The 15,134-nt window shown below is 41.3% G+C and overlaps 1 protein-coding gene across 1 annotated transcript in view; it reads left to right on the forward strand.

Moving 5' to 3' along the window:
• Fstl4 (follistatin like 4) overlaps positions 1-15,134 on the forward strand; it is a 403,135-nt gene that overhangs the window by 381,857 nt on the left and 6,144 nt on the right. The window contains exons 12-14 of the mRNA XM_027949662.2: positions 1,413-1,531; positions 5,048-5,197; positions 11,710-11,817. Of these exons, the coding sequence (XP_027805463.1) occupies positions 1,413-1,531; positions 5,048-5,197; positions 11,710-11,817 (377 nt within the window). The remainder of the gene's footprint in view (positions 1-1,412; positions 1,532-5,047; positions 5,198-11,709; positions 11,818-15,134) is intronic.

Genomic DNA, 15,134 nt, shown 5'->3' on the forward strand with positions numbered 1-15,134 from the left:
TATTGAATGAGTATCTTTTGAGCCTCATATTCCAGTGCTGACTGTGAACAGGGCACTGTGCTCAGCCGGAAATGTAGCTATAGCTACCCACCCCATGTGGACTCTATTAAACTTTCAATCTTGTGTTAGTTCTTCCAGTTATTGATTTTCCAGGAAGCCCAGGGAGGCTGTTCCCAGAGTCTGTGGTTTAGCAGGGACTTGGACCCCTCTGGTCCCTAGATGTGAGTGGAAGCAGTTTGCCAAGTGAGTCAGACCAAAGGTGTGCTGGCTGCAGACTGCAGAGTCCTTGGAAGGAAATGAGATGATTCTTATTTTCCTGTTTTATTATATTCTAACTCAATAAAGCTCATCCAAAACAATCCATTAAGCCAGTACATGGGTTTTCTCAGCATGCCAAGAAAAAGTTTTCCATATATTTTTCTTAGAACTTGTAAAAATCTTGATGTTCTCTCTTTAAAAGAAATGGAGAAAGGGAGATGACAGGAAGAAAGTGGGGGGAGGAAGAAAGAAGTTGGGAGAGCTCTAGATCTTACATCTCTCTGTGCCATGTCTCTCCTTAATAGACAAACTTGGGAGACAGAGGATCCAGGCAGGACTCATGGTCTAACTCCAGCTTGAGTGCAAAGGCAAGTAGCCTTGCCCAAGCCCTTCCTTCCTCGACCTCAGACTCTTTATCTTTAAAGTAAGAAGACTGGTCCCCAAGGCCCTTTCTGAGGTCTGAGTGTCTTCTCCACAGAGATCTACAACAGTAGAGCAGGATGGGGGCAGGCAGCACTGCCCAGCCTTGATGCCCCAGAGACACTCATGGGCCAGAATAAAAACAAGTTGTCTGAAAGGACCAAATGACCAAGTGCAGACAAAGGCATAGCAACCATAGCATCCTTAGGTTCCCCATGGCAGTGAGTGTCTATATAAAATAAAAATAAAAACAGCCTTTACATTTTTTGGTACCATATGGTCCATTCTTCTTTGACTACTCCACAAAAACTAATCAAGGGAGGTTTTCCTTTCAGAATGGGAAATGTCAAACAAATGTCAATGCCAAGGCCATCATTTATTTGAAAACTTGTGTTGGTGACCAGCGCTAGGTGATGTAGGACAGCTGTGGATGTTTGGGAGGACAGCCTGGGTACTACAGAGCTGGGGATGGGCTTTATTGATTCCCAGCCTTTGGGGCACTTTCTCCAGGTCCTCCATCCACCATCAAGCAAGGGGTCTCGAGCTGGCTGCTCATCCCTACCTCCACCTCTGCTGGGAACTACAATTTTTTTTTTTTTTTTTTTTTTTTTTTTTTTTGGTCTGCATCAGTTGCATCCAATCTGCTTGAGTCTTGTGTGCTCCATGTTGCATGTGACCCTGCCTGGAGCCTGGCTGCTAGAAGGGCATGACCATGCTGTGTTTGCTCCTCCCAGGACTCAGTGTGGGAAACATGTTCTACGTCTTCTCCGATAATGGTATCATTGTCATCCACCCCATGGACTGTGAGATCCAGAGGCACCTCAAACCCACAGAGAAGATTTTCATGAGTTATGTGAGTTTCTGTGCCTGGGGAAGCTTCTACATCACACACAAAATCCTAAAAGTCGGTGCAACCATGTGCTCCATGGAGTTTCCTAGATTCCATTTATTATGTGCAGTATTTGTTCCAAGGCTAAGGAAGGAACACATGAGCTAAGAGTTCTCTTTCTTCATCCAGCAGCCACTGCTGTGCCCTGAGCTATAGGTGAGGCCCAAGGAGCACACATGGGTTCCTGTCCTTCAGAGGTTCATGGTCATAGTATGGTGAACATTTAGCTGCCAGACAGGTGTGCCCTCACAGAACTGGGGAAGGAGAGCATGAACACACACGAATGCCCAGTGTGGCGGAGGTGCTATGGATGAAACACAAGACCTGGTAGAAAGTGACAGTGTGAGTGGCAGAGGCAGAAGAGATGGTTACTGGTGGCAGAGCCAGGAAAGCCCTTCCCACTCCTAAGACTGCTGCCAGGAGACACCCCCAAGAGCTATGCCTCCCACACCAGGCCTCTCCCTCTGGCTTGCTTCCCAGTTGGCCTCATGAGATAGTCTAAGCTCCTCAAGGACTGGACTATAACACTGAATCCAAAAGGGCCATTTCAAATCCCCCTCCTGCCCTCCCCTGAAGGACATGCACAGAAGTCCTCAGTGGGTGCACAATGAATAGGATGATGAAGGCAATGACTGTAGAATGTGTGGAAGTGGGCTTGGCTCAGGAAGTTCCTAGGTCAGTTTGATGCTCTGTTGTGCTGGCTTGTGGCAGATCTCAGGCTGTTTCCCTTCTCAACTGTGTAGCTTGGAACAGCTATTTTCCAGTCTGTTTCATTGGAAATAATTATTTCTTAGAAGTACAACCTCTAATTAACTTTTCTTCCACACAATAACCATGAAACTAGTAGGAAAGACTGGTCCTGCTTAATTTCTAGCAATTAGGTTTAAATAATTGCCCTCTGTCACACGGGCACTAATTTCTCATATATTTCCAATAACCTAACCATGAAGTGAGTAAAATCTCCCAGATCCTAATTGGTACTCCGTATTACTGGATAAGTAGTTAGAACAGGACAGTAAGAAGGTGTTTCAGACAACAGAAAACCATGGGGAGCCATGCAACAATCCCCAAAAATGGTCTTTATATTAAAAAAAAAAAGTCTAAATCCCTCACCAGAAGGTTACAATGGGACAACCCTCCCTAAAAAGTGCAGGGTGAGGAGGAAGAGATGGCGCTCTGACCTCTCTGCTAGATTAGGTGTCCATTTGGTCCAGCAGGAAGCAGCATATGAAATAAGGTGTAGCCTTCAGTCATATAGACCTGGAGTCGTAGCCCACCTGTCACTCAGTAGACTAAATGGCTTAGAAAAGTTACTTAACCTCTCTAAGCCTCAGCTTTCTCTAATGCAAATTGGAGGTATTATGAACACTAGATACAGAGAAGGGCAATGGTAAAAGGACAGAGACCAGCTTTATAGCAATTGCAGTCATCTAAGAGAAAAATGGAAATGGAGGCAGGAATAGATGAACTCAGTGATTTTAGAGGTTGGCTTGGTAATCCATGATGACTAATAAATGGTGATTTTTATGAAAGAAGGAAAAATCAAAGTTGTTGTTCATGCCTTGGACTTGGCTGACCTATAGTGATGGAGACCCAGAGGGAGAATCAGATATGGAAAGGGATGGTTCAGGTATGGATGAAGTGGCTGTGAAAGAATCAAACAGGAGCTGGAGAAGAAATTTTTGTGCCATTAGCAATAAGTATTGGCTCAAGCTAAGGAGATAGACATGGGTGTGTGCCAGAGATCTGAGATGGGTACCTAGAATGGAATTCTGGGATACTCCACAGCTCAGACTGAGAGGACCACTAAGAATAATAAGACAAGATCTGGCCAAGGTAATAAGGAAACCAATGGGAATATATGTCATGAAGACAGACCAAAGAAGATCCCCTTTTGCACTCACTGATTCATTCAACAAATATATTTGAAGCACCAACTCTGGGCTAGGCACTGGGCTAGGGATGAGGATATAGAAGACAAAGACCCTGCTCTCAGGGAGCTTACCATCCAGTAGAAGAAGAAAGACTGTGCCCAGGTGTACAAGTCAATGTATAAAGTCAAGTGTACCTAAGAACTACAGTAAAGGAAGGGAGTAGGGAATGCTAGGGGCGCTAAGGTAGAGGAGGTCAGAGGAGGCTCCTCAATAATCAATAATCACCTAAGCAAGAACTGAAGGAAACAAGGGAATAAACCAAACAGATATTGGAGAAGAGCATTCCTGGCAAAGGAAATTACCAATGCCAAGGCCCTAATGCAGGAAGCTGGCTTGATTGAAGGTAACAAGCGTGCTCATGTGACTAGAGTGAGGAGGGAGAAAGAAGCAAGAGAGAATTTTATTGGGGTAGGAGGAGTCAGAAAGAGTCACATGATCTGACTTCCATGTTACAGTGATCCCTGTCTATGGTTGCTGTGTGGAGAACGGGTGGGCGAAGGGTAGGGTGGAAGCAAGGAGCACAGTCTGGATGCTAAGCAGTTACTTGGGTAACAAAGAATGTGACTTGAACCAGAGTTGACAGAGGTAGGATGGTAAGAAAGGGCATAATTGTGGAAATATTTTGAAGGTAAAACTGAAAGGATTTGTGACGCCTTTGATGGGAACAATGGACAGGGGAGAAGAGTCAAGGACAGCCCCACAGATTTTGGTCTAAGAATGCAATGGAGCTGCCAGTTTTTGAGTGGAATGAGCAGGATTGGAGCTAAAATTGACCACTGATTTTTGGCATACAAGTTTGAGATTCCCATTAAACAACCAAGCAGGGCAAGCCATTTAGTTATATAAACATAGAGTTGAGGGGAGACACCCAAACTGAAAATGGAAATTTGGGAATGTAAGCATGAAGACTGCACTTACACCCATAGGTTTCAATGAGATCAACAAGGGAGTTGATTTTAGTGAAAAAAAGAAATTCACGAGTGAACCTGGGGTACTGAGACATAGGTCAGCAAACTGAGCAGAACCCAACAACACAGAAGAATCAGCCACTGCGGATGGATGGAAGGAAACCAAGCAATAGTCAGTACTGTCAGCTGATGGCCCAAGTGCAAATAAAATGTTGGTGATGTTTAATTTAATGACCAAGGAGTCAATAGTGACCTTGGTGACAAAGCTTTGTAGTAAGGACTAAAGCCAAAGGGTTGAGGAGCTTATGAGCCATGAGAAAGTGGAAAAAGAGTGTGGGCAACTCTTACAGATCTTTGGCCATTAGTATAAGTTTCAAATGACAAAGACGAGGAGAGGAGAAGGTAGCACACCAGAGTGGAGGAATATGAACCAGGAAGGTGCTGATTGAAAGGGTACAAATGAGGTTACAGCCTCTGAGAGGTGGGAGGAGGGATGTTGGGTGAGAAATTGATGATGTGGGAGGACTGGTGTGCCATGTTCTGTCTATCCCATGGTTTCCAAGAGAGGGAAGAAAGGGACCAAGGGAGATCAGGAAAGAGGGATTAAGAAGATACATAGCAGCCTCTCTCCTTTACAGGAAGAAATCTGTCCCCAAGGAGAAGAAAGTGCCACCCAGTCATGCCAGTGGGCATCTGCGGTTAACATCAGGAACCGGTACATCTATGTGGCCCAGCCAGCACTGAACAGAGTCCTTGTGGTCGACGTTCAAGCCCAGAAAGTCCTACAGGTACATTTCTTGAAGGGAACGAGGATGATGCAAATTCTGGGGCATGACCTATCACATGCTTCTTTGCTTTCTGCACATTCCCCAGCTACTAGGAGAGGTGCTCTGCTTGGAAGGAAAAAAAATCATGTGCAGCTATTCACTATGCTCAAGAGATAGCCATGAATGAGCACTGAGGTCCCTAGAACTTAGATTATAATCGAAGAGGCAGACCATAAATCAGAATTTCAGGGAGCTTTGAAAAACTGATGAAATATAACAAAGGGACTGTAATACTTTTCAATGGTCCCTCTCTCTAGAGGTGAATAGAATCTGAGAACTGAATGCCATTCAGGACACAGACTGGGAGCACCATATATTGATGAGGGCAAGAGTAGGATGCAGCGAGGTCATGGGTAAGCAAAGAGAGGGCCTTGGAGGCCATTAAGTCCTAGAATAAAATCCAAAGTGAGATAGAAATCCACTGAAGGGTAATCAGAGGAGTGACATGATCTGACTTATATTTTTAGATTCAATACATCTGCTATCTTAAGAATAGATGGGAAGAGTAGAGAGATGGTGGGATCTAATCCAGAGGAGAAGATGATAGCAGTGGAGGTGGAGAGAAATGATCAGATCCTTGGTGTATTTTAAATGTGGGGCCTAAAAGACTTTCTGATGGGTTAAACATAAGGTTCAAGAGAAGGAGGAATCAAAATGTTTGTTTGCTTAATGGTGATGCCATTCACAATGTGTGGTAGGCTGAATTATGGTCTCCAAGATGTCTGCATCCTTATCCCTGGAACCTGTGAATGTCACCTGTGAATGTGTAGCAAAAGGGACTTTGTAGATGTGATTAAGGATTTTCAAATCAAGAGATTATCCTTTGATTATCTGGGTGGATCCTAAATGCAATCAGAAATGTCCTTATAAAAGGGAGGCAGAGAGAAATTTGACAATATAGATAAAGAAGTCAACATGAGAACTAAAGCAAAATGCTACATTGCTGGCTTTGAAGACCAGAAGCACCAAAGGGAAGGACTACAGATCTAGAGACTAGGAAAAGCAAGGAGAAGCCTTGGGAAGGAACATAGCCCTGCCAACATATTGGTTTTATCCCAGTGAAATTGACTTTGGCTTTCTGGTCTCCAGAATTGTAAAAGAATAAATCTGTCTTATTTTGAGCTACCAGATTGGTGGTAATTTGTTACTGCAGCAATATGAAACTAAATACTATGGTAGAAATGACTTAGGGTGGGGAAAACATGGAGAAGGTTGGGAAAAATTATATTTGAAATCCTACTACACATGTAAGTGGAGACGACAGGAAAGCTGTGGGATAAATAGGTCTGGAGTCAAGAGAGGGTCTAGGCAGGAGATCATCACCCTATGGACCGATTAAATCCAGAGAACTAGATTAAATAATCAGAGTAGTATAGAAAAAAAGAGTCAAGGTTGGAGACTTAAAACACTCCAGTATTTAAAGATCAAAAATAAGGAAGAAGTCCAAGAAGGAGTAACCTTAAAGAAAAAAATAGAAAAGGGTGATACTCCAACTGCCAAAAGCAGAGAATGTTCCAATCGATAGTGGTCAACAGTGATGAATGCTGTTAGGAGCATTCACATGTTAGGAATTGTGAACTGGCCACTGGGTTTGGTACCACAGTCATGGGTCACAAGGATGGGAAATGATAACGGTGATTGTGAGCTTGCTGGTGCAGATTCAAATTACAATGATGGAGAATAAAGTGGGAATGTAGCCAACTGTATAGAGGAGGTTTATTGTGAAAGTAGGCAAGTGAGGCAGCTGGAAGGGGATGTCAAAGGAACTTATTTAGAGTGGGTGACATCACAGCATTCAGTGGGATTCAAGGTACACAAGTGAAGATGCTAGCCCTAGCTAAAGGAACATTCTTTCATTGGAACAGGAGGAAATGGAAAGCATTCAGGCACAGGTGCAAATTGGTGGTATAGTGGGTGGTAGTTAGATGAACTTTCTTCTGGTTGCTTTCACTTTCTCAGTGAAATAAGAAGGAAAAGCATCACCAGGGATGGAGGTCTGAGGAAAGAGACAACAGCTGAATGTGAGATTGAATTAGCCAGGTGATAGTGCTCCTGGACTAATAGTGAGTACCCACTTCAGGACTGTGGATGTAAATTTAAAGTGAGACCAGTCAGCAGAGTTTGTCTCTTTCCAGCAATGCTCAGCTGCCCCCATGCAAGTTCACTGTATAAAGAAAGTTGTGTATAACCAGCTGTGTGGTTTCTCCTGGCAAATGCAACAGAAGGCTTTCTACCTATTTTTGGTAATTGACCAGAGAATACACTATGAATAATTTCAGTCCTTTGAAGTTCAAAAGCTTATTCTATAACTGAGCTTTTGGTCAATTTTGGTAAATGTTCCATGTGCACTTTGAGAACGTTTATTCTGGTATTGTTAGGTGTGGTATTCTATACGTGTCATTTTGTTCAAGCTGATTCATTATATTGTTCAGATTTCTTATCCCTACTGATTTTCTCATCTACTTAGTCTGTCAGCTGATAAGAGGTGCGTTAAAATCTCCCAGTGTGATTATAGATTTATCTATTTCTCAAAGTTCTATCCAATTTTGCTTTTAAATTGTAATTTCTTTCTTGGGGGAAAGATGTCTTTATTCTTAGGAAAATAACACTCTTATATCTACTAATGCTACTTTCCTGAAGGTCTATTTTTGCCTAATACTAGTATAGCTAAATCAGGTTTATTTTTATTAGTGGCCTTGTAATATTTCTATACTTTTAATTTCAATCCTTCTATGTCTTCATATTTTAGGTTTTCTTTCATAGAGTAATATGGAGTTAAATTTTGAGTTTTATCTAGTTTAATAATATTAGTCTTTTACTTGGAGTATTTGATCCATTTATATTTAATGTAATTAATTTTATAGTTGAGCTATATTTACCAGCCAGGCACAGTGGCATATGCCTGTAATTCCAGCAGCTTGGGAGGCTGAGGCAGGAGGACCACAAGTTCAAAGCCAGCCTCAGCAATAGCAAGGCACTAAGTAACTCATTAAGACTCTGTCTCTAAATAAAATACAAAATAGGGCTGGGGGTGTGACTCAATGATTGAGTGACCCTGAGTTCAATCTCCAGTATCCCCCCCAAAAAATGTATATTTACCATATTACTTTTTTATTTTATCTTCTTATTTACATGGTTTTGTTTTCCTTTTTTTATTTGTCAAACATTTTAATTCTATTTTTTATTAGATTGTTGAAGATGCCCCCTTATGATGTTGTTAACATCAGAGATTATAACACTCATCAGTAGAGTTGCATAAAAACTGTTACTTCATTTCCCCAATAATATTAGAATACTTTAACTCTTTTAGTCATCCTCCTGCATTACTCTGGTAATGAATCTAAATTCCACATGTAACTTAACCACATAAAACATGATGATCATTTTACCAAGCAAAAATTTACATTTAGCCACATATATATCTTTCTAGTGTGCTTTATTCTTGAAGTCCATAGCTCTGTGTAGAATCATTTTAATAGCTCTTTTTAGTGTCTGCTGGTAACAAATTCTCACAGTTCTTGCATGAAAATGCCTTATTTTGTTGCTGAAAAATATTTTCACCAGGTGTAGAATTTTAGATTGGCAATTATTTTCTTCTAGCATTCTGAGAAGTTGTCCTTATCTTCCTTTGTTTCGGTGGGTTAACTGTCAGTCTTATCAATGTTCTTTTGAAGGTAGGGTTCTCTCTCTCTCTGCTTTTCAGACTTTCTCTTTGGTCTTCAGCAGTTTAACTATGATGTGCCTGGGTGTGTTGTTCTTTGTATTTATTCTCATTTGGGGTTGCAGAAGTTCTTGAATGTGTAGAGATCTTTCATCAGATGGGAAAATTCTCATCAGTTATTTCTTCATGTTCTACTGCCTCATTCTACCCCCTCTTTTTCTCTCTCTCCCTCCCCCTCTACCCCTCTTCCCTCCCCCACCTCTCTCCTCTCTTCTTCTGGAACTGTGCTTTAATTTTTTTTTAAAGGTCAGACCTTTCCACTGTGCCCCACATCTCCTTCAATTTGGATGTGTTCCATCAACTTCTCAGTTTGATAATTCTGTCTTCTGCTATGTCTGGTGGGTTTAACAAAACCTATTTATTAGGTTTTTTTCAAGTATTTCATTTTTCACTTCTAAAATTCCTACTAGAGCCCCTATTTATATATAAGTTCTCAATTATTAACTTTTTGTGACTCACCCCCGGATCGGTTTTCGTTGTCTTTTTCATGTTGTTTTAAGTCATATCATCTGCCTTTTGGAATGCCTAGAGATCTTTTTGAATCCAAACATTCTATATAAGAAATTTTAAGGACTTTAAATAGTTATCATCTACTTAAAAATGTTCACCTACTCTGGTAGTCAGGGAGCATAGAGAACCAACCATTTTAAAGTTTCTGGAAGACTCTATTTACCTCTTCAGTCTTGAGGCTTTTAAGTGAGAGCCTGGTTTTTTTCACTAGGATTTCTTCCCTGCCAGATCTTTGCTCTCTACCCATTAGGCTGTGGGAAATTCTGCTCTGATTTTAATAGATTTTTAGCTTAGCTCTTCAGGTTTCCTCCATACCACCTCAGGACATGAAATCTGATGGTAGAAGCTTAAGCAGAAAGAAGAGACAATGGATCCCATCCAAACTTGAGGGAAATTTTTGCTGTGAAGAGGACAGATAAATGAGATATCTAAAGGAGAATGTATAATCCAAAGGGTTTAGAATGTATAAAACAAAGGGTTTGGCGGGGGGGGGGGGGTTGTTTGTTTTGTTTTGTTTTGTGTGTGTGTGGTGCTGAGTTTGAACCCAGAGCCTTGTGCATGCAAGGCAAGCATTCTACCAACTGAGCTAATCCCCAGCCCTCAAAAAGGATTTTTTTAAAAAGAAACAACAAGAAACTAAATACAGTGTTCAAAGGATATCATTAGGATAGGTTAGGAAGCTCTGGGTCGGGGGAATGGTATCAGGGAAGTAGGAAGTTAGCAGATAAATGAGAACAAGGAAGGCTCACTGGAGACCACAGAGGCCACGGGATATGTGAATTCAGGAAAATAAAATCAGCCTCTCCTTGAGGCTCAAAGAAGGTGATGATAAGAGAAGAAACATATTTCAGTTCTGTAATGTGTGAGGTTCAGGCAACAGGTGCATGTAGAGAATTACTAGATTCCAATACCAGTGGAAGGATGTAGAAGGAGAGAATTAGGCCAAAGATGAGGAGCTGGGCCATGCCAGTTTGGACATCAGACTGGAGTGGAGGAGCCAGGGAGGTGGAAGGGCAAATGAAGACAATATTTCTAGAAGGGACCAGTGAACCACAATGAGGTCTTGCTGAAATGTCAGGAGGATCACAAGGTGACCTTGGAGCTTGGTGTGAAGGTCTAGAATAGACAGAAACTTAGTGGAAATGAGTTCAGGTTAAGTGAAAACAGGAACTCCATAGACAGTTCTTTAAAGAAATTGTTGCCCAGTATGACCAGTGTGGACAGTATGAGCAGAGAGGCTAGTCATTGGTCAGCCAGAAAGGCTAGAATATGGTCAGTTGAGACTGAAATTTTGGAAATTATATTAACAAGGTATAACTTATTGAGGCTGAGTTGGGGTAAAGGTAAAGATTGTGGAGACCAAAAAGGAACTAAGAAAGCCAGGCTTTAGATGAATTATCCATGTGGATTTGAAGGCACCAAACTTGGTGACCAAGTGTGTGGTAGAAAAGAAGACAGTGAACCTGGTGTCCACATCTTTTGTGAACAGAGTATAACTAGGATGTTGGCCAATGACAAGAAGAGCTGGGGCCATAGTCTAATGGCATGAGCATTACACAACAAGGGTTTTGAACTTATAAAACTACATGATAAGAAGTTGAAAATAGCCTGCATGTAACAAGACCCTAGGAGAAACTATACCCTCAGCAGAAAGCAGTTTCAGATATTGCAGTTTAAAAAAATAAAATAAAAAGAGAGTGTTAGTCTGCCTGATGCCACAGTCTAAGTTCCAATAGCTTCTGTTAAAGAATATGGAAGAGGCTGCACAGAATGGAACAAAGTTAAGAGAGATGATATCAAAGTCTGCCTCTGATGACCCAGGGGGGAAGGACCAACTCATTAAAATTCAGAGCACCAAGCAGCTGGGAAAGGATACTGAGGGTCCAAGAGGCCCACAAAGCTTCTAGGAACAGTAAAGGGAGAGTCCTGTAGCTGGTTCCTGAGTGGAAAATGTAAAGCCTCTGTGTTTAGGCTTTTGCCAAGTTGGTTTATGTTCCTTTAAGTAAAACATGAAAAAAAAAAGTTAATAAAAGAGAGAACATAATTAATAACTAATTTATGTCTGGGAAGTCAAAGCCCAAGGGGAGGTTCTGCCCTGGGTTCCAAAACAGGGTCACTGACAATGCTATAAAATCAGCCTTCCACTCTCCTGGGAGTGAGGTCCGTGTACAAAAACCCAGAAGGGCCCGTCTCCATCAGCCTCTACCACAATGATGACCAACGTGTCACTGTTTTTTTCAAGTCCATAGGTGTGGATCCTCTGCCGGCTAAGCTGTTCTATGACAAGTCACATGACCAAGTGTGGGTCCTGAGCTGGGGGGACAGGCACAAGTCTCAACCAAGCCTCCAGGTATGTTGAGTGCGTGGAGGCTGCCACTCATCCTATAGAAGGACTGTCTCCCTACATGATAAAGATCTCCTGCTTTCCTAGGTGTCTAATCACATATATCCACAATATTTCCATAAACCTCAAGGAGAAAGTAGGAAAAAGCCTCAGGGTAATGCCCCTCTCAATTAACAGGATATCTTAGGCCATGCCTCTTGCTGAAGATAATAATATGATGATAATAAAATTCCGATGTCATGAGAACCCAGTCCCCACCAACCCCACAATACCTGCCTCTTCTGAGCTAGTAACTCCCACAATCAGGATAAAGCCCTGGGTCCAGGCATTGAGAAGGGAGACAGTTCTTTCTTCCACCTTGGGCTAGACAGACTGGAGGATAATATGAAAGCAAGTAGTAGATGCTGGCTGTCTTAATCTATTTTCTGTTACTATAACAAAATACCCAAGGCTGAATAATTTATAAAGGAGAGGTTTATTCTGGCTCATGATTCCACTCAAGATCAGGCAACCTCAACTGTTCAGCTTCTGGTGAGGATCTTGTGCTTCATCTTGTCATGGTGGAGACATAGAAAGAGAAAGTCATAATTAAAAAAGGAAAAGGAGCAGCAGAGAGCAATTATATCAATAAACAAAAACACAATGTCCTGAGTGCTAGTAGTTTGCCTGTGGCTGTGGAGGCCACGTCGTCAGCCCCTGCACTGTGCTTACTATCTCCTAGGAAAGGGCTGAGCTCTGGAGATCTGTAGGATCCTCACTCCACCAGCCAGGGAAAGTCACCCAGTCCTGTGCTGAGTGTGCCTGACCTAGCCTTTCTCACCAGAGATCAGGACAGGAGTTAGCCCTACAAAAAGTGAATTCAATGCCTGTGCGCTCCATCTTCTCCAAGACACTGCAGAGGGCTGTTCTGAAAATACAGGAGAGGAGTTAATTCACGACATACAATGGGTGGCTTGGGCCATCAGGGTTTCTCCCTCAGAACCCTGATTGAGGAGAACTGCAAACGAGATGGTTCTGCCCTCTTTCCAAGACTGGTGAGAGGCTGGGAAGGCCAGAGTCTGGAGAAGCTCCCTCTCAGGGACTGACCACTGGCCCCAACCACCAGCCAACCTCCTGGTGCTCTGCTGGGTCAGGTAGAGATGCTATTTCACCTCCTGTAAACTGAGATTACTATTACTCAAGGGATGCCACTAACCAGCCCCGGGTTCCAGTGAGCTGAGACAATAATAATAATAATAATAGCCCTCTGAGGACCTAGGAGCCAGAATAAAGGTTTCTCAGAACAGAGCATCAGCCCAGAGAAATAGAACTGCCTGTGAGATCCATAAAATAACGCTAAGAATGTACCTAAGTAAATTCAAGAGATGGGCCACCAGAAAAGGTTTTGTTTTGTCAACTAAAAATGAACAAAATTTTTTCCTAATTTGAAACTACAGTCAGTGAATTAGAAAATTCAATGGTTTCTACTGAGAAAAAAAAAATGTAGGCTGAAAGATGAATCTTTCTGAAATCACAAAGCAAACACATGAAGAGATTGAGATGTGAAGTAAGGACCACAGAAGTTTAGACAAAGGTCACAGTTGAAATGGAATCAAACATTAAGTAAATTTGGAATATTAACCAGGTAAATTGAAAGGGATCTGCAAGTTCCAGTCTAAATTGACGAGAAATGACATCTCTGCCCTTTTTAAAGTAAAATTCTGGAACTCCGAGAATAAAGGGAAAATCTTGCAAGGGAAGATCTTTCTGAGCAGAAAGAGCAAATTACCTATAAAAGACAAAACAAGCAGATTGGCATTGAACTTCTCACCTGCAACAGTAGCTGGACGCCCACGGAGCCACATCTACATACTGTGAAGAAGAAAAGGCTAAAACCCCACGGTCCTGTTCCAGCTGAGACATAATTTACCTGTCAAGACAAAAAATAAATAAATGATGTAAGGGTATGCAAACACTCTGGGAGTGTGTAGCCTCACTTAAGATACTTAGATGAACATCAGATGGACCAGATCAAAAGGAAAGAGAAAAGGGAGAGAAAGTGTTGATGAACCAAAGAAAAAGATTTAAAAGCAAGGGGGATGGAAGGTATAGGAGGAAAGTAAAGTGGCTTGAATTGGGAGGGACACTGTGCGTGAGAAGCACTTGACAGCAGACTATAACTAAAGGTGGAGTTATTTCAGTCAAAAATAAAAGGAGGGAGAGGAAGCCGAAGGAAAGTAAAAAATACTCAAAAATCTCCCTCTGTCGGGATGAGAGAGGATACAAAGAACGTTGAAGAAGGAGTATCTCTTACTCCAAATGTGACCAGCTGAATTATCTTATTAAAAGCAGAGATGATCCAATTGGGCTTAAAAAAAAGAAAGAAAATTAGCAACAAGTTGTTTACATGAAATGAAATAAGATGAAGTGATAAAAAAAGGTTGAATTTAAAGGGGTGGGAATAGTGATAAGAGGTGAGTAAGAGATGTCTGGGAAAGGGAACAGGAACGTCAGATGAGGCAACTTCAAGGTCAAAAGCTCTGAACAGTCGTCAGAGAGACGTTGACCTGCCAAGGTGTAAAACATAACTAACTACATAAAACAGGAGTGTCTTAACAATTAGATTTAAAATGAACTTAAATTGTACATACCGAGGAGACAAAGAATGATATAAAAAATTAATAGAAACAATGAGCTGAGTTTAATAAATATAGGCAATCTTTCACCTGCCAAATAGAATTTTTCACACATTCTCATATACAAAAGCCTATTGAAATCATAAGAAAACCTCAAAATTTTTGTAAAATTAGATGTTATTGGCTATAGTATCTGATAATTTGAAATAGTTCAATGGTAACCTATTTCATTCCCAGATAGGTATTGGATCAAAAGCAATTTCGGGGGTGGGGGGGAGGGAATATTTCACATCAAACCTAGCAGGATACACAGAAAGCTATGCAAGGAATAGTTAACAATGGAAGCTTGTTAACAATGGAAAGGGAGTATTTGTGTTAAAAAATTGGGAAAAGAACAAAATGTTAAGAAGGAATTAATAAGGACTGAAATTAATAGAAAACAAAAACAGAATAATCCTTCCCTACCTTAATGTAGAAGAGAGAAAACAAAAATAGACAAAATGTAGAATGAGAAAGGAACTACTACTGCAGATACAGGAAGATGAAAATAGCTGGAATTAAATACTACCTTGCAACTCTGGGTGGCAGATTTTAAAACCTTAAGAAATAGGTGATTGTTTATGAAATGCAAAAGAAAAGAATAGTACCTAACTTTAGAAAAAGGAAACTTGAAATAGAACGATTTGTCATGGAAGGGTTTTTTGTTTT

This window comes from Marmota flaviventris, chromosome 5 (assembly GCF_047511675.1).
Source record: "Marmota flaviventris isolate mMarFla1 chromosome 5, mMarFla1.hap1, whole genome shotgun sequence".
Taxonomy (NCBI): domain Eukaryota; kingdom Metazoa; phylum Chordata; class Mammalia; order Rodentia; family Sciuridae; genus Marmota; species Marmota flaviventris.